The sequence below is a fragment of the Setaria viridis genome, chromosome 3 (assembly GCF_005286985.2).
Source record: "Setaria viridis chromosome 3, Setaria_viridis_v4.0, whole genome shotgun sequence".
Taxonomy (NCBI): Eukaryota; Viridiplantae; Streptophyta; class Magnoliopsida; order Poales; family Poaceae; genus Setaria; species Setaria viridis.
Window position 1 is genome coordinate 5,234,134 of NC_048265.2, and position 23,571 is coordinate 5,257,704.

General features: G+C 44.7%; 3 protein-coding genes and 1 long non-coding RNA gene across 4 annotated transcripts; 1 reads left to right on the plus strand and 3 right to left on the minus strand.

Annotated features, from left to right (window-relative positions):
* Positions 1-1,121: 1,121 nt before the first annotated feature.
* LOC117847274 (rac-like GTP-binding protein 1) lies at positions 1,122-4,776 on the minus strand. The gene is made up of 8 exons (XM_034728452.2): positions 4,267-4,776; positions 3,946-4,033; positions 3,726-3,835; positions 3,083-3,146; positions 2,899-2,963; positions 2,713-2,778; positions 2,476-2,582; positions 1,122-1,567 (listed from the first exon to the last, which is right to left on the minus strand). The coding sequence occupies exons 1-8, from the start codon at positions 4,381-4,383 to the stop codon at positions 1,534-1,536; spliced, it is 651 nt and encodes a 216-aa protein (XP_034584343.1). The 5' UTR covers positions 4,384-4,776; the 3' UTR covers positions 1,122-1,533.
* Positions 4,777-5,774: 998 nt separating this feature from the next.
* LOC117847816 (uncharacterized) lies at positions 5,775-7,970 on the plus strand. Its single transcript, XR_004638717.2, has 2 exons — positions 5,775-7,186; positions 7,364-7,970. It is a non-coding gene; the product is annotated as an uncharacterized lncRNA (long non-coding RNA).
* A 428-nt stretch (positions 7,971-8,398) lies between these two features.
* LOC117847815 (bark storage protein A) lies at positions 8,399-10,989 on the minus strand. Its single transcript, XM_034729100.2, has 3 exons — positions 10,482-10,989; positions 9,358-9,425; positions 8,399-9,259 (listed from the first exon to the last, which is right to left on the minus strand). The coding sequence occupies exons 1-3, from the start codon at positions 10,711-10,713 to the stop codon at positions 8,507-8,509; spliced, it is 1,053 nt and encodes a 350-aa protein (XP_034584991.1). The 5' UTR covers positions 10,714-10,989; the 3' UTR covers positions 8,399-8,506.
* A 2,669-nt stretch (positions 10,990-13,658) lies between these two features.
* LOC117848515 (uncharacterized) lies at positions 13,659-20,291 on the minus strand. Its single transcript, XM_034729947.2, has 9 exons — positions 19,522-20,291; positions 18,810-19,158; positions 17,852-17,929; positions 17,589-17,654; positions 17,167-17,232; positions 16,554-16,604; positions 14,770-14,820; positions 14,588-14,650; positions 13,659-14,357 (listed from the first exon to the last, which is right to left on the minus strand). The coding sequence occupies exons 1-9, from the start codon at positions 19,824-19,826 to the stop codon at positions 14,220-14,222; spliced, it is 1,167 nt and encodes a 388-aa protein (XP_034585838.1). The 5' UTR covers positions 19,827-20,291; the 3' UTR covers positions 13,659-14,219.
* Between the last annotated feature and the right edge of the window lie 3,280 nt (positions 20,292-23,571).

The window sequence follows — 23,571 nt, forward strand, 5'->3', positions numbered from 1 at the left end:
CGAGGTGGCGTGGAGCCTGATGGTTCTCGCCCATCTCAGATGACCGCGAGGTGTTCGCAGAAATGCTTCTCAAGTCGGCCGCTCCTTTGCTTCTCCAAGCAAAATTGGACAGGGACGGCTGAGCGCGACACATTTTCAGGCGCCGTGCTCAAATTGGCGGATGTGCAGTCGAGGTGGGCGCCGCCGCCTCTCTTGCACAGCTTGGTCTCATTGCAATTCTGAAGCGATAAGGACCATGAAATGGCATGCCGAAGTGCTGAACGTCTAGGACAGGCTTGCAATATGCATCGCCTAGCTACTCCAGTGCACTGTCAAGAGGAAACCATTTGCGTGATGATGAGAGTAGATGGTAGTTCACGTGCTAGATTTCTCTGGGCTCTTTTGGGTTTCTGATGCTGCATCAGGTTCCATTTCTCTGGTTGAGGTAAATTCCCATGCACAATCTCTGTTTGAGGAGAAGCTGCTAGAGAGGGAGAGGGGGAAAACTAGTTTCTTCCGCTCAGCCTTTCTCACAGTCCGTGGAGGGTTCCCTCACTCGGCCGCCCAGAAAGAGCCGGTGGCCGAGTGCTCCAATCAGCATGGCAGGGATTGGTTCAGGTTCAGGCATTTGTGGTGGTCGTCGTCAGGTTCAGATGTTCACCGTGCACTGCCGTGTTAGGGGTCGAGGTTCAGGTGAGACGAACTGTTCAAGTACAGGTCCCATCCCCGACCTGCATCTGCCCATCTGAAACCTCCACCCTTTCTCTGCTCAGTGCTGACATGTCAGTGCCACTGCAATCTCCTTCAGTTCTCTGGCTCACTGTCAAGCTGAAGTCCATACCTGACCGGTTAATTTGGTGTGCTCAAGATTAAGACAAATTTAGTAGTGCACTATCGCGCAGTGGACACTAAAGAGGGACCGGAAAAAGTGAATGATGGGTCCAACTCCAATGCAGAACTGCGTATCAAAGCCTGAAAGCTATGTTCTCTCCGATACACTATCTCCTTACAAAGCAGCATATTCTGATTCGTGAAAGAAAAAAACCACGGGAGTTATTTTTGTTCTGCGAAATCGATAGCTCCAATCAGGAACTGAAAGGGCAAATAAGGTCCTACACTCATAGGTGCCTGTACAAATAACGGATGATAAGATGGCCTTACATATTCAGATTTGAATTGTCACATTGTTCTGCAGAGATTCAAGAATTCAGCATTGTTGCAATACATGATAGAAAGTTTAACAATGCCGAAATGATTACTCCTTCATTCTTCCGGTACTGTCCATTTAAAGATCCATCGAGTCTTTTGCGACACCAGTGTTTTGGTAATAAAACAAGTACAGAATGGTCACCTCATACTTGCTGCTACTACTATATAATCCACCATTCATAGTAAATGGAGGTACAACTCTCAGGGAAAGTAATTGCTGCAAACTTGATGGCGAAAAACTAACTTCATTTTCCTGCTAGATGAGCGTGAAACAGCATTCACCGTAAGTTACAAGAGAACCAGGAGTTCGCAGTGGCTACATGGGGACTGTTCTCTTGTTCTTGATTATCTGAAACAGGCACTTCCACAGAAATATCTCCTGCACAATCATTCAAGATGGTTTAAAAAAAACTTTGAATACCTTGTAGTTACCTTATATAATTATCAAAAGTAATGGTCAAAGTCTACAATGAAGATTGTAAAATGTCAAATCCAGAATAAAGATTGTTTTTTGGTTGCATAGGTTAAAACTAAGTTTAGAAGAAAAAAAGCTAATGTAAGCCTTTCCCCCTCCATTTTGTATTTTCTTTTCATTTGGTTTCATCTAGTATGTAGATAGTATGTAAGTAGCGTAACTTGAAAAATATGGAGCATGTACTAACAGTGTAAAACATGAGCAATTTCAAAGAGGATTTGAGAAGTGATAATAGCTCTAAGTAAAGCCACTTGCAATTAATAACAAGATAGTGATTCATTAGGGAGAAATTCAATTTGAAATATGCCCAGAGTTCTTTCCACTTTATCTAAACATATTTGCATAATCGTCGATTTGATTTTAAGATAACGCGGGAAGTGCTAAGATAAGTTAAATGTTACAATTCTCTGAGCCACTGTGTGTACAAGTGCTTAAACAAAACCAAGTGTCCTTGTCACAACACAAAGGTAAGACGTTCCTGAATCCAGATGTCAATAGTCTTGCAGATTTTTATAGTAAACGGTGAAGTGACTAATAGTAATAAACATCCAAACTGAATGATCTACGTTGATACCACGTTCAAAACTGTAAACATGAGAGGTACTGCACCCTGATTTAAAACTATGAAATCACATGGCTTTGGCTTAAAATATTATGTCCTTGATCAACCCAGAAATAGAATATTCAAGATAACCCGCCACGTTGTTAGCACTTACAATGGACCCACTAGAATTTATTTTGGACTCTACAAATTTCTATGTACAGTCTAAAATAATATTTTTGGCAGAAGTGAATCAATGATCACTGGTTACCTCACAGACTGATTCGAACTTGTCTTCATTTTCTTCCTGGTAACTTCTCTTCGCCTTGGTGGTTGAAGCACTACTTTAATCGCAGTATCAAACACAGCTTTTATGTTCTGTTCAGTATGATTAGAAAACATTGTTGATCTTTAATGATGTTCTTGGCAATGTAAAAACTTTTTGAAGAGAATGTCACAAGGGAGGAGTAGAAATTGGCAGTCTTGAAACTGATAAGCAGCAACATACCCGCTGTGTCTTTGAGCTGCATTCTATATAGGCCACAGCACCTATCTGCTTTCTGAGCTCCTCTCCCTAGCACAAAATATTTTATGAGTTGGAGTATCCGGTGCTATGAGATGTAAAAGGAAGAAAGCAAAACTCGCCTAAACTGATCCAGTATTGATGATTCCTTTGTGTGGTCATATCACCTACCTGTTCAGTAGTGACGATGGAAGCAGCAGGATGGTCAGCAAGATAAGATCTGTCTTCGCGGAGATCTGCAGTAGCAGAAAGTTTGAACCATGAAGATATGCACCTACATTTGATTGTACTTGAACAAGTACATAACTCCTCATGTTTGAAATAATTACACTGGCCATTATGGTATCAACCTCACCTAGTTTGGTTCCGACAAGAACTACAGGAATGCTAGGCGAAAATCGGCGAAGTTCTGGCATCCACTGTACAACATAAAGCCGATCGTGAGTTGTTAGCTACATTTGTTAATAATCTAAAAAGATGTACACATTGAAGTTCTATAGGGTTGTAAACTGTGGCCATCCGTTGTTTAAATTCCTCCTCCTTGAATGCGGATAAATTTTGGCGGAAAAGGAGGAACTGGTACCCTGATGAAGTGATGATGACTTAGTACATACTTCTACTCCAACAATCAACTAGGACAAAACCTCAGCAATGGATCTTATACTGTAACACAGTTAATTAAAATGTATGCGGGCCACACTCCTGAACCTGAATTACTATCTTCTTGTTTCTTCTCATGGGTCCAAGTTGCTATTGCCTTTGTAAAAGTTCTATCTTGAGCTATGTGCTTATGGCATGAACATCACTTGCAGAGTGCAAATTTTAAATCACTGCAACTACACAAAATTATGCCATACTAATAGCTAGGATGCAACAAACCATCGCCCCCAAAGCAGGAGTTTCCAGGATTTCAGCGAGTCAAGAATTCAGATTGGTGCTTCTCCCCAACCGTCTAATTAAGTTCAAGTTAAATTCTCATCTTGAAGTGTCCTCAGTACCTTCTTCAGGACATTCTCATAGCTTGCCCTGCTGACGAGGGAGAAGGAGAGGATGAAGACATCAGCACCCCTGTAGCTGAGAGGCCTCAATCTGCTGTAATCCTCCTGACCTGCACACAAGGTCAAGCTGAATCAGTGATTCACAGCAGAAAGAAAAGGAAATACTTGGGAGGCATTGCTGAACCCTCCCCTCAATGTGCTGTAATCTGATCCCGCACACCTGCCGTGTCCCAGAGGCCCAAGTTGACAATCCTCCCATCCACGGAGACATTGGCACTGAAGTTGTCAAACACAGTGGGGATGTAATCCTGCAAAAAAAAAAGGATACAAAGCCAAAGCAAGAACTCAAACACCACAACAAAATGATGGCATTAACCCCCTCCAATCCAATCGAGATTGGCACTGAATCTGCATTCCATTTCCTTCAAACCAGAGCTAGCCGGCCAAATACAAACCATATGCAGGACGAAAGGGGGCAGATAGATAATCGAAGATTGGACGAGTAGTGAGCGAGAATGGGGGGCATCATAGAGCACTCTACCGTGGGGAACTTGTTGCAGGTGTAGCAGATGAGCATGCAGGTCTTCCCCACGGCGCCGTCCCCGACGGTGACGCACTTGATGAACTTGGCCACCGAGCTCGCCGCCGCCGCACTCATCTCTTCCGCCGCCCTGACTTCCTCCCCAGGCCGCACCACCTCCTCACCAACCAGCAACACCTGATTTATTTCACTGCCACTGCGCTTCCCAGCTTGGCAGGCTCACCGCAGCAATGCCTGCGTAATGAATGCAGCTCGTGTTCTTTATTGCGCCACCTGGGGGAGTGAGAGCGTTGTGGAGAATCTTTATTCGTACGTCGCCAACTTCTTGCTGATTTTTTTTCTTTTTTCTTTTAGCGCTTGATGTCTCAAGTTTCGAACTCTAGCTGGCTGTAGTCTGTAGACTGTAGAGTAGATCCTGCCTTTTAGTTTGAACTTTGAACTGAGCAACAACATCTAGAACGTTCTTCCTTCCTGGTTGCCAAATGAAGAAACCACAAGACGAGCTGATTGGAAGTCTTTCTTGCAGCAGATTGGTTGGTAACTCTGTCGTTAACTAGTGATGAAGATGCTGCCATGTTTTGTTCTGGCTGAGCTTTCAACACACACACGAACCCATCCTGTTTTGGCTCGGCTCCTGCTCCTCTCATGGCAGATCCCTAGCTTTTGTATTCTTGCTGGTCTCGGCCCCCCGTGAGTGCACATGCACATGCGACGATTCTGGTCGTATTCGGTATTCCTTTCTCTCCTCTGGCGCTACATTCGTTCGGCGCCCATTCGGGGTTAGTACGTGTCACACTCACACGTGTGGCTGTAAAAAGAAGAGAATAGAGAACTCGTCTGCACTCATCTTTACTCAAACCTTTGAGTATTCGATGAGGACAACTTGTTTTTGCAAGCGCCACAACATGGTGCCGGCACCGTGAAAGACAGTTATGTTTTTAAAAAAAAAGAAGGCAGTCCTGTTTATTTTTACAAATTCAATCGGAAAAAAAATCTGTGGGAACGGTACCCAGACCGAGCGCCGTGAGGACCCTTCTCGGATGGTCGACGTGTGGGCATTCCAATGATTCGATACCTGCTATTCGCTCGGCTCCGACGCAGGTGAGGCTCACAGGTCGCAGTGCTTCGCTTGAGGCTCGCATAGCTCAGCTTATAGGCTCAAGCTCTCTCATCGCGACATCGAGGAAATGGCGGCTGCCAAGGTCGAGGTCATCAGACTCGGACGAGCTCCCGGCCCTCCATGTCCAATGCGCCGACGCCCTCCGTGCCGTGTGCGCAACAAGGACTCCGATCCCCCATCCGCGCCATGCTCACCGCGAGGCCGTGCTCTGGCCCCTTGCAAAGCGCTCCTCCACGAGGCACGCCGTTGTACATGGCCGTCATCGTTGAGGCGTCTGCTCGCACCGCCGACCTCGCTTCCGACGTACACAAGGACCAACCGATGGGGGCGCCTATGGTCCAGATCCGGGGATGGCGGCAACGGACCAAGGGGCGCCAGCGGACGAACTGCGGCTGTGGAGCTGCGCCGGACAATGAGGGGCTCCGGCGGACGAGCTGTGGTGGCAGATGAGGGGGGACAGAGGGTCGGAGGCGACGGCGGCAGCAACTCGAGCTTCCCAGGCTAAGACACGCCTCCAGGAGTGGACTACTCATGCTGAGCTGAAAGATCGCCTGGAGCCGAGCTGATTCTGCGAGCGCGTGCCAAAGTCAGGGAGCCGATGTCATCTCAATCGTTGGATACGTTGTAATACCCGCGTGTCAACCGAGGAGGGTCCTCAGGGTGCTTGGTTTGGGACCGTCTTGGCTAACAAAATGCCGAAAATCGGGAATGGGGGATGCCTCAAAGTTGCTTGCTTGCTTGCTTTCTTCTCTAGTTGGGCCGTAGCTGCAACTTCATACTCGAATCATCGTGATTGTTTCATGTTCTAAGGATTTGGCTTTGGAAGTCGTAGCTGCAACATCCGACGCTTCAACTGCGTGGCGGGGGCTTGCTCGTCGCACGACGACGTACGGCGAGGTCTGCCGAAATCCAGTCCAGCACGAGGAAGGCGGCCATTGATGATGTGGATGAGGAGCGCGACGACGTGCGGTCAAGAGGAGCGAAGAACGAGGAGCAGGATGGCATCTCCGTCTGCTGCGCCGGCGTGCACGGGCGTGGCCATGGCCAGATGCAAGCGGGCGCAGCACCGGGGCTTCCAGGAGGAAGGGGATGGAAGCCAGGGGCGGCCGGCGACGGCGTTTTCTTGTCAGGCCAAACACCGCCCCTTAGGGCTCCGAACACCCTAGTTCCATGCGATCTCGGGCTGATGCTAGCCGGGCACAAGGAAGAAGACGTGCACCCAAGAGGCGGCCGGCGTCAGGCGGCGCTCCGGCGAGCCGCTGGCGGAGGGTCGGATGGCGATCGGAATTTCTTTTAAAAAATACCCCTGACAATGTTTCAAATAACCCCCTAATTTGGATCGCTATTAATGATTGCGATCCTATTATTTTCAAAATACCCCCTACTATTTACAAATTACACCCTAATTTGGATCGCGATTAATAGTTGCGATCCGATTATTTTCAAATTACCCCCTATTGTTTGCATATAAACCCCTCATTTGGAATCGCGAGGCGACAGCTGCTTGCCCTCCCCGATCCGCAGGGGCATCTGCTCCCCAACCGGCGCCCGATACTTGAATCTGCAGCTGCTTGCCCATCCGATGCCGCGGCCCCATTGAGGACTACCAGAACACGGGCAGCTTCAAGGACATCACGGTGGAGAGTGGAGACGTCCGGTTGTGTCAGGAGTGCCGTAGATTTTATTCCCGATTTGCCAAGTTCTTGACAGGCTGTGAGGTACCCAGCCGAAGCACTGAATCTCCTCTCCTCCGCAGCTCCGCTGGAACGGCGTTTTCTGGAGAAGCCTCCCGATTCATTGGTAAGCTGCAGCTCGCTCTCTTCAGTTCGTTCCATATGTGCCACAACTTGCTCCTTGCATGCTCTACAAATGCTCGATGAAATGCCGGCAAGGAAAGTCGTCCATGCTTTCATGATAATATTTGTGGTTTTCATTAATAGGATTGACAAGAACGGCTAAAATATTCTCATTGAGCAGATACAATATTTTATTGTCGAAGGAGCCGATAAGGAGCCAACCCTCCAATTTTCACATCTGCCGAAGTCATGTTGCAGGCAGTCAATTGAGTTCAATCTATGTTATGGTCCTTAAATTATTAGTCCAGTGCTCAGTTCTGAATTGTTATGGTTCGTAATATATTAAGAACCAATGCAAGTAGGCTGCCACTCGAATCAAAATGCAGGCCTTTGCTGCAAGCCTGCCATGAACAGATTGCAACACTGTTGGCCACCTCCAAGTCCCTGCTGTGTGGCACCAGGCCCATCGATGTCTGAACTTCTATGCCTGTACTGCATCTGGTCCAATGTAGAGAGTATTACGAATGCAAGTTTGCAGCAGTCAAACTCTCTGCTAGGAGTCTGTAGTTGCTGTGATGGGGTAAACTTGTATCAAATGCAGATGTTTGGTAGGTTACAACAGTTGGCATGGCATTGTCCATGATCGGAGGTGCACATGCCACCTAGCTTTCTTTAGTACATACAACCTCCTGCCAAATTCGAAGCTTAAAATGGAGTTTCTGTAGATACAGTATTTTCTTATGGTGTAAGTATTGTCAATGCTCAATTATTGGCATGAATCAGAATGATTTGATGAGATTGGCTTTAAATTTAAATGGTGCGTGCAGCTCGCTGACCGTCACTATTTCCTGAAACTGAAATGCTTCCACTCGGTGAGGACATGAACATCTGTGGCACCAAATAAAAGGTGTGTGATTTATAGTTTTATACATGGTGAGATGGTGAGCGCTCTTCAGTTTTGTAACCAAACACTCTGCAGGAAGCAATGGGGAACAACAGCGGTGGATTATATTTGAAGGCTGTGAAAAGAAACAGCTCAAGAGTCATGCACTTTCTATAGAATTAGTTTATTAACTACTTCATCTATCCCAAATTATAGGTTGTTTTGACTTTTCTAGATTTATAGATTTTATTATGCACTTAGATAAACTAAAAATAATTTATAGGATATCCGGAGAGTAGACTTTTTCCTTAATTAATTATTAGCATATTCGTGGAACATGAAGAACAATAATAAGCGAAGTAATTAACCGTACGTAGGACACATGCATTATTCTTATGTTACAAAAAAAATACTCGATCAATTCTGATAACCTTGACCACACTAATTCAACAGGGAAATGAGTTCGACGGCGACCGTCACCGCGTTCTGGGCGGCCAGCGGTGCGAACACCCCGGCCTCATTGGACTCCGCCGCGCCACCGCCGGCGAGGTCGGAGAGCGCCCTGACGGCGATGAAGGGCGCCCCCTGCTGCAGCGCGACGAGCGCGACGGCGGCCGTCTCCATGTCGACGGCCGTGACGCCGAACCTGGACCTGAGGAACTCCCTGTACGCCGCGTTGTCGACGAAGACGCTGGCGCTGCACCCGCGCTCGACCCACGCCACCGCCGGGCGTCGCGGCAGGCACGTCGTGCCGTTGCTGACGACGCAGGCTTCAAGTTTGACGCCCTCCAGCTTCCGGGAGAGCTCGTAGTAGCGGGCGTCGACGGGGGCCCAGAACGCGTGGCCGCGCACCTCCGGCGTGCCGCTCGCCGCCGGGAACACCTCCTCCGGCTGGTACCAGACGCCGTTGAGCAGGTTGCCGGCGGACCGGGCGTTCTTGCCGACGGTGTAGTCGGTGAAGTTGAGGCTGCCGAGCTCCCTCGTGTAGTCCCCGTTGGACTCCAAGGCGAGCTCGTTCTCCGGCCCGTGGCCGTAGCGCTGCCAGTTCCAGAGGCCTGTGTGCGCCCAGTAGCGTGGCACGGCGACGTCGCCGATCTGGCGGTCGGGGTCGGCGTTGCCGGCGATGCCAAAGTGCACGATCCCCTTGACGTCGAAGAGCGTGAGGAGGAGCTGCGTGGTCACCCCGGAGTTGAGCTGCAGGGAATCGGCGCAGTATATCAGAACAGTAAGTTTATTTAGTGATCATCTGGGGTTAATTGAATTCAATCCACTGTCAATCGATATTTACTTACCATGCCGAGGCCCGTCATGACGATGACGACCTTCTGCTCCCCGATCGTGCCGAAGCGAAATCTCCTTCCTTGAGGCAAAGACGACATTACGAGTACTTATTGGTTAATTATATGGTCAAGTAATTAACTTGTATCTCCATGAACAGAATGCATGATCGATATGATCGAGTTGATCATGTAGGTTCATTGGTCCAAAGAAGGACCATGGCCTGGTCAGTCAGACCGTACGTCGGAAACGTGCAACCTGGAGCTACTACTACACCCCTGTGTCTGTGTGCGACAGATGGACACGCACGACGTAATCAACTGTGCACGAGCCCACGAGTTTGTACTTTCTACACAAGAGGCTGTGTCCACGCGCATGACTGAATGCATGCGTCCACGTGGCAGCTGGCACACTTGTCGTACACGGTGTTCCTAGATACGACGCGATGCATCATGCATGAGTTCTAGGCATGTACGCTAGCTCTCTACGTTCCACAACACAATATCATCCAGAATTGTTAACCTTGACGGGTCAGCCTCATTTCCTGACGGCCCCGGCGCGAACAGCGTAACGATTAGTCACATTGGCTATCCGATCGACGGCCACCGATCAGCAGTATTGTATCCTCTGAGATGATTCCCGACAGGGAAAGCTAGCCGTATCCCCATCGACCATCGTACCCAATGGATGAATATTATTTTTCAGCTCATAAATGCAACATGTATGCATGGACAAGTATATCTATGTTTGTTTTGTTATATCTACTGCCATTTGCATCCCACTGATTATGACTCTACACGACATGGTAATCAACTTGTTGATCCTCTTCTTAATTTAGATGGCTCTGAGCAAATCGATACAATCTTAGCATGTGGGATGTATCATCTCCGGTGGGAGCGTTGACGATCAATTTCTCTCTACAATCTTAGCTTGATTCTAAAGAAGCTTAAACATGGATGATATCACATACACGGCATAAAAATATATATCGACAAATATAATGCAACCACTAATTTCCTGTCTTAACTAACTAGCACCCATGAAAAACTAGTAAGAAATGTAGTTTTTAGTCCTCGATAATTTTGAAGAAAGACAACAAAAAAAAAATGACTACCGATCGGAAGGAACTGAGGCGCACCTGCGACGTCGAGATGCGGTGGCAGGCTCCTCGCCGGCGAGAACCTCGGCGACCGGAGGAGCGGCTCCATCTCGAAGGCGTTGGGCACGACGACGCCGAGGAACGGCCCAAGGCGGTTCGCCCTCCGGATGGACCGCGCCGTGCTCTCCGGGACGGCGGCGCCGACGGCGCAGGACATCGCGAGCAGAAGCAGCGAGACGCCGAGGAACGGCCGCCGGCGCGTGCTCAACATGATGGTCAGGCGTTGGTTTCTGGTTAGGGATGGAATGGAGCACGAGCAGGAAGCTGTGGATTATATATTGGCGAACCAATGCAAACGGAGGCGGCAATGGGTTATATATATATAGGGTTTGAGAGTTGGGGGATGCAAATAAAAGTAAACGGTTGGATTTGATTGAGTATAGAAGGAAGGTCACGAAATGCAGCCGATCTCCATGAGCAAGTAAAGATCTCCCTCCCCTTTTTCTTTACACGAGAATTAACTCTTTCCGAAGTAAGTAGTATTTCTAGACGACAAAGTCTCACCGTCACAAAAATTGTATATTGTAGTTTTCTGAAGAACTTAGGTTTACAATTCATCGCATTTTTTTTTGCGAGTAATTCATCGCATTATACTGTTCAAACTATTCAAGACTCAGTTTGTCTTCTCTCCAACGAATTCTTTAAATTTTGTTGTTTAATTTAATTTTTTTTCTCCGATCCTCATGCAATGCGAGCTGTGTTTAAAGTTTAAAAATTTGTCCCATGATAGCCGACACGATACGATGCGTTACAAAAATATGTAAAGTTACATCGCTCCAAGATTTGGAGGCCTGCGGGAGCCTCTCCCTGGTCTCGCCATTCACCTCGCGCCGCGTGGCCACTGTGCACCAGATGTGCTAAACAAAAACGTAATCGCCACACGTCTGCCCGGATCCATGAGCCTGCCCATGAGCTCCACTGCACCATCGCGGTGTCCGGTCATCCCTTCCTCCCTTCTGCTCAGCGTTGAATCTCCTCGACGTTTGTGTCCCGCCAGCAAAGTTACGAGAGGTAAGGGGTGCCTTGATTCAATTATCTCTCTTTTTTATTTATTACGTTTACTAATTTCTTGCACACTTCTTTTGGTATACGGTGATCGGTGCTCTGTCCCAATTCTGAATCTGCTCAACTGCCCAAAAATTGATGCGTCGCTGTGCTGACTCATACTAAAAAACTATCCATTTTCAGACATTGCTTTACAAAGAGCCAATGCATCATCTATAGATGCTCGAGGTACTGCACAAGCTGCTGAACCAAGGTACCTTTCCACTCACATTAGATAAACTTTTTCCATAGCATGCCTGATTTAGTTTACACAGTTAATGTTTTCATCTGATTTCGTTTACAAATGTCACATGAGGTTTAAGACCAAGCCTCACGGTTTTGGAAGACCAACTCAAATGTTTCAGCAACTGGGCCATTTCTTCTTCCATCGGAATGATGGTGCATAGCATGTATGAAATCTGCTATTTGCAAGTAAAGTGAGTGAAAGCATTTTATCCTACCTGCTTATGCAGGCACGTTAAATCAGGGACCGGTGCCATTGCTCCAAAGTGTACTGTCAAAGCACTGTTCATTTGTGGTTTGTCAAACAGCAACAGGTAAATGTGAAGCAAAACAAGTACTAAGAACAACGCCATTTCATTAGTGCCTTCACTATTAGAATGCCGTACAAAATGCGTGCTCCTATGGTGACCATGGAATTGACACCCTCTAGTATAGAGGTGTGTACCGTCAGAAGGACATGAACGAAGTAGGAAGAATATGAAAAGGCACTGCCAAGAGCAGCCTGCCATATCTGTGAGCTATTGTAAGTTGTTTGATTTTCGCAGCTATGGTGAACTGAAACCTTTTTGCATGAGTATATTTGAAAAGGTGAAAGATGGAATTTGCGTTATGCTGGAACTGTGTGTGTGTGTGTGTGTGTGTATATGTGTGTGTGTGTGTATGTATAGCTTCAATAGTATTCTTATCACAAAGAAGGCTGTAATATGTCCTGTATTACATTTTGTATCTGTGCAGTGCTACAATCATATATGCTTTCCAAATCCTATAATTAATTACTTAGTCGACACATCTTCCTTTATTATTTTTGCCAACCTGAATAACTGGTTGTTAAGCCATCTTCATGGTTAAACTACGATCCATATCCTTGCACACTACTGATAAGTTTGCCTGTCGTCAAATGGCTTTGCATTTTTTATTTCTTGAATTGTTGTATGTTTAAAAGGGCCAAAAAAAAAAGGTACACTCATACAATCGCAGCCACTATGTCTACGTTAACGCAAACAATCCACGACTTTCCTACGGGTGCGGCGTTAGCGCGCTAACCATCCTCCATCCTAGTTCTATATCTCATAGCAAAACTTGTCTACATTTGATCATAGGTTTGACTAAAACAATTTCGATTAGTTATATGGAAATAAAATCATTGGATTCGTTGTGAAAAAAAACTTTCAGAATATTTTAATCCTATAGAGTTTCATTATCCTATTCATACAAAATTCTGTAATCAAAGTTTCGAATTGACTGCTCTCCTTTATTTATTTCTTCTTTCGTTAAATAGCGTCTGCAAAGCTCTGCACGTGAATTGTTGGGCCTGCAGAAATGGGCCGAGTAGATTGTGTGTTGGGCCGGCACGTGAACTGTTTGCTTTTCAGGGCCTGCTCCTGCTGAGCGTAGGTCAACAAAATTAGTAAAGAGGCCGACCGTGTTTTCCGGAAATGGCAAATGGGTAACCTTTGGGCTTGTGGAATTGGACAAGGCAGCGAGGTCGCGAGGGAGAACGCTCCAGCATCTTTGGGGTACTCTCCGCGTTAAAAAGACTCACCAAAACATGCATTAAAGATTTGACTAAAAAATATGTATGATACATCATACAACTATACATGTTTGTGCAAAAAATCGGGTTGAGTAAACTTTTGTGTAAGGAGAAACAAAAAAAAGGGACAAAATCGGCATGTAATCGGATTATATACTGTTCATCTGAATCCACGACTCGCACCTAAGTCGAGAACTCGAAATCGAGCGGGCATATTTTAACATAAGAAACCTAACCGACTAATCTACGCTAGCTTCAATGAGTTTATTTGGAGGTAATATTTGTCGGAAACTTCAAATGGACGCTCTGGTGAATATGGTGATAACACACTGAACTGACCCAGCAACATCGAAATGCAATCAACATTGCTGACTGAACTCAGTTAACAGCAGATACAATTTTACTTGTCATATACATATGTGATATGAACTTTCCTAGGTACACCATAAATCAAAGAAAACGGCACCCCTGCACCTGCTCTCCTGCCTCATTCGACGAGCATGCACAGTACATATGAGCTAGTAAAGTCCACTAACTTGCTAGAGATTTCACATATACATGATCAACGAAACAAATTTGCAAGGGACCAGAGAAGAACTAGATCTTCTTCTTGAAGCCCCTCCTTGCAGCAGATACAGATGACGAAGCTTTCGCCCCCCAGCCCAAAAGGTTATACTACTCGCATAGCATCAAGAGCAATCAGCCTTACAGGTGTAGCTTCTTCCCTTACCAGAATGACTGCTCATGATGTTATGTTCCCCAGCAACCCTGCACCCCCTTCTCTTTTCTTAGAGACCTCTCTCTACCCTGTAGCCTCATGAACATATACTTGCAAAGAAACAGCTCGCCACATCGATCTCTAGGCCATGAAAGCGTCGTCAATGGCGGCGAATGCTCTAGCGGAGGATCCCGCCGAGCGGCGCCGGGGCCCAGTAGTCGGCGGCGTTGTCCCCTCCGAAGTGCGATGTGCACGATACCGGGACGAGGCACAGCCCCCGGCTCCTCAGGTCCTTCTTGGCCTCCTCATTCGCACCCTAGATGAATAGCAATTGGTCAGGCATTTATTCATCAAATTGCTAATTAACATATATTGCTATAAAGTGTTTTGGAGCTGCATTCTGCTGTTAAAATTAAAATGTGCATAATTATTGGGTTAATAGCATTTATGTAGGTAGTATATAGCAGCTACTAGCATCACCCTGAGTACACGTGTGTGCAGATGATTGAAAATGACTTTGAAGCAAAGCAAAGTGTGCACATATACCTGCTGCTCATCAGGCTGGACTGCAGGCTGCTGTGCTCCAGTGTTGCTATTATGGTTTAGCAACTGCGCAAGGAACCAGACGCAAAAAGATATATGAATGAAAAGTGGCTTAAGTTGGGCTGTAAAGGGTTAGATTCTTACATCCAGGAATCATGTGCAACCATAGGGGGTTTTTACGTTACCTGGCCGGGGTATTCTGGGAAGAGCCCAGGGTTCCTTTCTCCCATCGGTCCCTATAGAGATGAAAAAGAAAGCACCGTGTCACATGTCAACGCTGCACGTACACGCGTGCGAGAGAAAAGCTGGAGAGAATAATCTCCCAGATGGGATAAATATGATTGAGCCCATGAGCTGTACTGGCCCATGGTTGTCTCAAGCTGACCTAGGGTCAGCTCAAAATAAAAAGGTGGTTATTGCTATATATCCCCTTGTGCAGCCTAGCTAAAATATAATAAGCTGGTTATGACCATATTACTTGTGCAAGCTAAAATAATTAAGCTGGCTATTAGCACATTACCCTGGATTGTTAGCTAAATCATGTGTGGTACAAAAAGACATTAATCCTATCACAATATATAACTGTAACACAGCCGGAACATAAAGTTCATATTTATAAGTTCTGCTTGAGTTCAATTTTCTGCCAGAAAGGGAGCAAGAGAAAACTAGCGATTTTAGTCGACCTCTAAGTTGTGAAAAAAATTGAAGTTATAATATTCTAGAGAATATCAACCTTTAAATCTTTGTAATTTTTGTTAATTTTTACATGCATAAACTCAGGTACAGTATCTTAATTTAAAGAGACCTTTTCTTCCAAAAGATGATTATGTGCAAGTTAACTAGGATAAATTGGCACCTGCAGGTAATTAAGAATGGGTGCCAATTATATTGATCGTAGTACCAAAATATGAATGGATAAATTTTGGAATCTTTCTTGGATAAGTACTAAATTTAATTCGTGATATTGCAGAACTTTCCATTGCATGATCATTCATAAGTCCATTATACTTCCAATAACACATCATTCTGTCAAAGAACACCCTAAGATGACCGAACTGGCTTTCTAAAAAAAAGTTAAGCTAGATCTATATTGTCAGCTCCTAAAAAATGTTACCAATGCAATTTTTCGAGAGACAGCATATAACAATTCTTGAGATAGATAGATAGAGAGAACCTATATTATTAATTTAATCAATATATATAGCAGGTGAAGTAGTCAAACCCTAGAAATAGTCACACCGTACAAATTTATATATTTGCAAGAAAATTAATGCAAACTTCACCATATTACCATATTATAGAGAACTATACTTTGCATAGTGATGCTTGTATGTATACTAGGAAAGTGGGTTTCTAACTTTCATACTCCAGAGAAAAATAGAAAACTAAACAAGCTTAGTTACTTTCATGTTGAAGTTTGTATACTAGTGACTAGTGAACTTTGATTACATGCACTCAATACATTAAGCTTTGTATACTTGTCTAACTATCTAGGAGCCAATATATCGTTCTCAAAAGTTAATCATAATTTCACACTGAAGACATGCTTGCAGAGATTTTTATTTATGATTATGTCTCTCTGTAAAAAAATACTTTCTGTTCTATTACGTGGCACACATAAAGAGTCTAAAAGATCTAAAGCCCTTTTTCATAAAGGTTACTAAAAGGATCGGTGTTCTACTGAAGCTTTGGTAAAAGGCTTCTTTAGAATAGCTTTGACAAAGCATATTTTTGGGCGACCTTTGATAAAGGTTTTGCTAAGGTATTGTATCCTCCTACAAAGTCTACACCGGGTAACGATTTCACGAGATCATGCACGTGGATAAGCATTTTGTTAACCTCGCACGTAAACACACACCCTTGGTCCCTTCCGGCGTGTGCTCGTGCGTGCGAGAGAGAGAGAGAGAGAGAGAGAGAGAGAGAGAGAGAGAGAGAGAGAGAGAGAGAGAGAGAGAGGCATGCGACTTACATTTTGCATGGAGGTCCCGTTGCCGTGGCCCATGTAGGGGTAGCTGAGAGCCTGTCACAGAAGAACAAAGTCACTAGTCAGTGCCTTGAAGAGAGAGAGAGAGAGAGAGAGCATATAGTCCAGTCCAGTCCCTGAAACACAAGACGCTACAAGACAGGAGGCGCCATCCATCTCGCGCGCGAGCCCATGCAACAGCGAGCAACTTTAACAGCGTGCTCTTGCACCCGTCCCCACCCTCCCCCATGCATATTCTCTTTTTGTTTCCCGCGCTTTTTTTCACTACCTCCCATGCGGTAATACCTGCTGCTGTTACTGCCGCTGGCGTGTGGGGACACGTCCATGTGGACCCTGCTTTCTAGTGACAGTAGGCATCGCTAGAACTATTACACCGGGCGGAGGCAGCAGCATCTTGGGCTAGCTACAGAAACTGATGCTACTGGGGCTGACGTGTGGGGCTGCATTCTCTGTTCACCCATACTGCTTCTCATGCACTAACTTTTACTCTCTACACAGCGCACGCACGATGAGAGAGAGAGAGAGAGAGAGAGAGAGAGAGAGAGAGAGAGAGAGAGAGAGAGAGAGAGAGAGAGAGAGAGAGAGAGAGAGATTGGACCTCAATTTGACTCAGGAGGAATCTGATATAGCCAATGGTCTCTTGCAGTACAGACGCCGTGTCAGTCTGTAAAAAAGAGGCACGTGTGTCAGGGAAATGCTTTAGTTGGACACAACCCCTCGAGTGAAAGGATCGAGCAAAAACAAAGCAGATGCATGGCAACAACTATAGACAACTGCAACAGCATGACCTTCTGTATATATTACACACCCATGAATCTACTGTGCAGAGAGGACACAATCTCATGCAGATCTGGCTGATCTGATATATCGCCTCTGCTTTAGTGATCTACAAGTCACTGTTGCAATGCCAAGTTGATGCTGTGGTGTGGTTAACCCATGATTCCATGTTGTGTACTACTTGGATACTAAAAATATGAAGGTGGTTAACCGATGCAAAGTTTCAGTTTGTTGATCTCTAACCTTGCCAAACGGGGAAACGATCTGGTGAAGTGCAGTTATTCTATCCCCCAGCCTCTCTTTCCTCACCTGCGGCAAAATATATCACAAACCAAAAGGATGCTAGTTAGCATAATAACTATGGTAATAAGAAATCTCAATCATATGTGTCAATTTCCATGTGTACTTCGTGCACGAATTTCCAGGAGAGAGATGTGTCTGGATGCACATATGACACACAAAAGACAGGATTTGGGGTATGAAAAGCAGTGAGATGAGGAAGAAACCTTTAGAGTAGATTGTGCTGAAGAGGAGGCCTGAACCCTAGGCTTCTTGATGGCTGAACCTGTTGCAGTGCTGTTGCACTAGAGAAAGACAAAGAAGCAAAAGCATGAACAATCATGATCCCATTTCAGCATGTCCCAAGAAACAACACCAGCTCTTCCCTAAAGTGAGTTCCCAGTGATTCTACCTCTCAACACTGACAGGTTATGATGTACCACGACCATAGAAAACAATAGGTGAAGGAAATGTAGTAACCAAAAGAGCTAGCCCTTTCAATGAGTGCATGCCATACACTCTTGGCTATTGTTGTAGCCAGGTTACCAAGAGAGATCATGGAACAGCGTGCATGAAAATACTACCTCTAAGCTTTTGTTGACTAAAGTGGATTTGCATATGACATGGAAACATGTATTTGTACTAGCAGCATCTTTTCGTGAAAAGAAGAATAATACTACTACTGGTTTTAATTTGTTTCAGTTAAATGGAAGAAAAAAAATGCACCATTACCAAGAGATCCTATTGACAGCCAAGCCTCATCCTAGAGGGTTATCAATGGCAAAACATAATCATGGTATATTTTCCCATGTCAAACACTAAGATGAATGGAGTGCCTTTTGGAAGTAAGAGCTTTTCCCGAGGGAGATCGAGATGAAGCATAGCCTAAGATAGTACTTCGAAGAACCAAGGATGTATATATAGCAAGCAAAGACAAATGCAATATACTTCTCAGCTTAAACAGTGTAGTGCAGCATCAAACTATACGTGCGCGATGTACATGAACCAAGCTGAGAGAAATAATTTTTATAAAGTTTTTTCTCTGAAAAGAAAAATAAGGTAGGAAATAATATGAAAAAAAATGTAATTTGGAGAGAACAAAGAACAGCCTTCAAGGTACTAGCAACGAATAACTCTCACGGATCAAAGCAACACACACCCTACTACACATCAAGCCGATCTCACCTCGGATGAGTTATCAGAATGGTGATGGTGGCTCCTCATCTCCGGCGCCGGCGCGGTGTTTGAGAAGTCGAGCATGTTGCTGCCGAGGCTGGTGGTGATGCACGACCTAGGAGAGGAGGCCTGCAGGAGCATCTGGCTCAGCTGAGACTTGGCTCCTCCTGCCGCCGGCATCTCATGGTCACCGCCGGCAAGGTGGCTCCCATAGAAGTTGTAAGCAGGCTGAGGCATGGCGGAGCCCTCCTCCTTCAAAGCAGCCATACACGCAGCCTGATCCCCCCAACTCTCTAGCCCCTTTGACAGGAGGGCTGCGGTGGCGCTGTATCGCTCATGATCCCCAACTAATCCCCCTCTGCACATGTAGTTAAGCAAGGCACAAAAGGATGAACACAAACACATGAGTCCATGGAGATAAGAACAATTGCAAGTAAGTATTATAGTAGAATGAACATGCATAGGATGATCAGAGGCAGGAAGAAGATTAACACTGGGAAAGGCTCGATCTGCTATAGGACAAAGTGGGTTAACCACTTTATTCCTTCACCTAGAGCTACAGTTAAGTATAGGGAACTAAAGGTTACATGGATTATAGCGGTTTGTAATTGTGGATCTCTTGCATGAATGAATCTTATTATAAGTTTAGCTAGTAAGTGAAGAGAGAGAAAGGGAGATAGAGATAGAGATAGAGAGAGAAAGAAGAGAGAGAGGTATTTACAGAAGCATCTGGCTCCATGATTCTGGCATGTGGTTCTCCTGGCCGCCGCCATCGTGCATACTTGGAAGAGAACCAGCTGCGCCGTTCATATGAGCTAGCTGTCCCGAAGAGGTGTGTGGAAACTGCTGGGAGAAGAGCACCGATGGAGAAGACAAGGAGGGCAGGTTGGGGGAGGCCTCTTGATCCTCATGGCAAGGCTTCAAGCTGCTCATGATATTGCTGCTGCTAGTGGTATTGCCGCCACTGCCTGTACCACTCCAGATCATCTGCTGGACCAGGGAGGTCTGGAATCCTCCTCTGTTCATCACTGCTAGAGAGAGAAGAAGAAGAAGAAGAAGAAGAAGAAGAAGAAGAAGAAGAAGAAGAAGAAGAAGAAGAAGAAGAAGAAGAAGAAGAAGAAGAAGAACAAAGAGGGACGGGAGAGATGAGAGCTAGCTCTTGCTAGCTGCAACAAATGCTTGCTGCTCTTCCTTGCCAGGCTCTCTCCTCTTGCGCTCTGTCTTTGTGTGGAAATCTCAGGTCAATCTTAAAGGGGCCAGTGTCTCAATTTCCTTGAGGGATGGGGCATATCTTCTTGGAGAGAGAGACAGAAGAGATAGAGAGGAGAACAACAGCAATAACAAACATGAGAAGAGGAGAGAGAAGGAGGGAGGGGGGATGCAATAAAAAGCATAGGCGCTGTTCGGAGAGGAATCTGGGCTTTGTTTTGTTTTGTTTTCCGCTTCCTTTTGCTTCACTCCTTTATTTGTGAACTTTCCCTTGCTTTCCTCCGGCTCCTTTCTCTCTCTCTCTCTCTCTCTCTACCCTTTCCTTCCCCCTCTCCTCTCATTCTTTGTATGTTATACAGGCACACACGATTTTATTTTCTTTATTTTTCCTTCTCCCTGTCACTTTTGCTTTATCACTAAAGTGATGTAGGAAAGGTATGTGAGACACACCATTCCGGACCAAAAGGAGCGGTTTAAAGAGGAGGCGGTGCTTGTTAATCCATATCGTCTCATCCAGCTTGTGTACGTTACCACCTTTCAAGCCACCAATTAAGTAGACGCTACCTGATAATTGCAGTTTGCAGTGATGGAGCTTAGACCACGGCTGCACACACGTACAAAGATGTAACCTCCACAACACGCACATACACAGGAACAGGGCACGCTTGCACGCTCCATCGGAAAATAAAGTGTGGGTAGGCAGGCATGCCCAAGTGTCGGTCCTCGTGGCGTTTCTTACATACATCAGGGAAACCGAAATGATTTGCTCGTTCTGTCCAGAAAAATACGTGTACACTACAAAGCCGTGTGTATAAAGCTGTTGTGATCGGTCTAATTATCTGGAATGCAGATGCTATAGTAGCTTTCTAATATTTTGTCAAATCAGCTAAGAAAGGGATATGCCAAAGCTCTTAATTGAAGAACTTTGCGCAAGAACAAATCTTCATTTTCTATACCAGCTAGCATTTCTTTTCTTCTTTCCTTTTTTTGTGTGCGTGAGTCAGGTGTGCTCTCTATGTTCTGGAATATTTTCTAGTGATTGTGCATTGCGCAAGAAGACCAAATTAAAGAAACTGTAAGGCATGGATGCTCTTTTACATCACCATCTAGTATAGAGTTTTATGTTTCATATTACAAACACATTATATTGCTACAGAAGATCTGAGAAAAGACATGCTGTCCCAAAATATTTCATATATAACCCAGATATCAAAACTCAAAGGACCTTCGTTCTTTCGGTTAAGGTGGGCTAGCTGGCCAAGATCTTGTGCATCTTGAGAAAATGTTATTTTGCAAATATTTATGGGTTTCCCGTGAAGCTCTTTTGGTCCTGGAGAAACAAAGAACCTTTAAGCTTTCAGATCACAAACTAATGCTCTAGGCTTAATTTAGAAAATTTGAAGGGGAATACAATGAAAAACTTTTAGTGTGCATACAACTGGATTAAATGACACTATATCTACGTACTGCCTGCCCCTTCCTATAATTAATATTCCCTCAGTTTCAAATTTTGGTCGTTTTGGCTTTTCTAAATACATAGATTTTGCTATGTATCTAGACATAATATATATTAGGTGCATAGCAAAAGTTATGTATCTAGAAAAGTCAAAATAACCTAAAATTTGAAACGGAGGAGTAACATTTATGATAGAGTAGCTCCAGGAAGATGGGATAGATTATATTTAGAATTATATACTATAGAACACTGAACTGTGATAAATAAATGGCATATGACTCAAGTTCTCAAAAGTGCACATGGTGATGTTTTTATATATGCAAGTTTTCAAATATTTTCAAATTAATTATTTGCACGCAATTCAAGCAGAGACAAAATTTTAATTTGTTGTAAACTTTTAAAAAATTCAAAGTTTTAGTGGTTTTTATCTAAAGGCAAAACATGGCACAAACTTTTGGGTAGAACAAAGGAAACCGTCTATGTTGAATCTTTGTAGCTGTCTGCTATCAACTGTTCTGCTTATTGGGTGCAACTAATGATTCTATATTATTCACATTGGGTTCCTTGAAAGCCACAGTGATTTGTGTTATCACAGACAGTTAGCCAACCATATGCACTTTTGGGTGGAACAAAGGAAACTGTCTGGGGTGAATCTAATAGCTGTTTGCCATCAACTGTTCTGTGGTATATTGTAAACTAAGAGTACATAGTTTTTTTTAATGAGGCAATGGATAGAACTTTCGAATGGAACCTATTAGACGTACAGGGGAATAATGGACAAAAATAAGTGCCCTCTATCGTCAATAATATTCACAGAATACCTTGTTTATAGTAGAACCAAATGCCCTATCATAAAAAAAGGGAGAGGGAGTCATAAAGCATGCATACGCTAATGCCTTGGCGTACCAAATTTAAAAGGAGGAAAAATGTTTGCAAGCAAGGCAGGACAAAGCTGTCAAAATCGAGCAGAGCATTCACGGATCCGTCGGCAAAATTGACACATATACATGGCTTGAAAGTGAAGTGTCGGAGCCACAAGTTGAACATCATGGCCATCATATCCTACGTGGAGGCTCCAGAAATACCCAACCTCCAGCCCCCCAAAAATAATCGTAGGCTGCACGCAAACAAGGGAATAATACAAAGCACGAATGATGTATTCGCACATGCATATGTCAACTTTTGAACATTCCTAATTATTAATAAATTGTAAGCCTGTATCATCACCAAGTAACTACGCCACTGATCACTCCATAATCGCCACTGTCTCCTTCAATCAGTCATATCAAGAAAAAGTTCGTATGCACGTGCATAGTGAACATATTAAATGTAGTAATTAGTGAAGGCGACCAAATTAAAGATATCACATCTATATTTAGAACTCTTGAATAATGCCAATATGCACCAACCAACTCACGTGATAAAAATTCAAAATCTGATTAAATGATGATGTGCAATATACCTCAATACATACGACCGCCGACCAGGTTTTGCAAGAAAGACCTTGCAGCTACTGCACAAAATTGACCAAATCCCTACCCAGTTCTTATTATTAATTACTTCAAAACTACATGAATTCATATGCTTAATAATCCAATTTGATATAATTAAGGAAGAAGATGCAAACACACGTGTAGTGCGGTGGGTGGAGCAGCCATTTGTGGCGCTCCCAGGCCCGGATTCGATCCCCCACGGGGACGGATCAGGATGTTGCACGGGGATTTATTCCCAAATTTAGTTATGCATGCTTAGATGTATGCGTGGAGCTATAATGGTAACTGTGACGTGCCTGTCACCTACGAAACCTTGTGCGACTTTGTCGATATCCGGAAGGATGTTGTGTGTGTATAGTTTGTAGGTCTAGCGTGCGGATAGGGGTGTGTGTGGGTGTAGTGTGTTCACAATGGTAACTGTGACGTGCCCGTCACCTACGAAACCTTGTGCGACTTTGTCGATATCCGGAAGGACGTTGTGTGTGTACAGTTTGTAGGTCTAGCGTGCGGATAGGGGTGTGTGTGGGTGTAGTGTGTTTATGTGTTCGTTCACGTATTGCACTATACCGTAGTTGTCTATGCTAAAAAAGGAAGAAGCTAATCGAGAATGGAT

Bases quoted from the DNA above. Each gene is read 5' to 3' on its own strand.
- LOC117847274 (XM_034728452.2), bottom strand. From the start codon at position 4,383: ATGAGTGCGGCGGCGGCGAGCTCGGTGGCCAAGTTCATCAAGTGCGTC. The intron at 3,836-3,945 runs GTGTGCGGGATC...CCTTGTGTGCAG, and splicing joins GGGCCTCTGGGACACGGCAG to GTCAGGAGGATTACAGCAGA. The intron at 2,779-2,898 runs GTAGGTGATATG...ATTTTGTGCTAG, and splicing joins CCATCGTCACTACTGAACAG to GGAGAGGAGCTCAGAAAGCA.
- LOC117847815 (XM_034729100.2), bottom strand. From the start codon at position 10,713: ATGTTGAGCACGCGCCGGCGGCCGTTCCTCGGCGTCTCGCTGCTTCTG. The intron at 9,426-10,481 runs GTGCGCCTCAGT...CTTTGCCTCAAG, and splicing joins ACCGCATCTCGACGTCGCAG to GAAGGAGATTTCGCTTCGGC. The intron at 9,260-9,357 runs GTAAGTAAATAT...GATTCCCTGCAG, and splicing joins TCATGACGGGCCTCGGCATG to CTCAACTCCGGGGTGACCAC.
- LOC117848515 (XM_034729947.2), bottom strand. From the start codon at position 19,826: ATGAACAGAGGAGGATTCCAGACCTCCCTGGTCCAGCAGATGATCTGG. The intron at 16,605-17,166 runs GTCCAATCTCTC...CTTCTGTGACAG, and splicing joins TCCTCCTGAGTCAAATTGAG to GCTCTCAGCTACCCCTACAT. The intron at 14,358-14,587 runs GTATATGTGCAC...CTATTCATCTAG, and splicing joins TCCAGCCTGATGAGCAGCAG to GGTGCGAATGAGGAGGCCAA.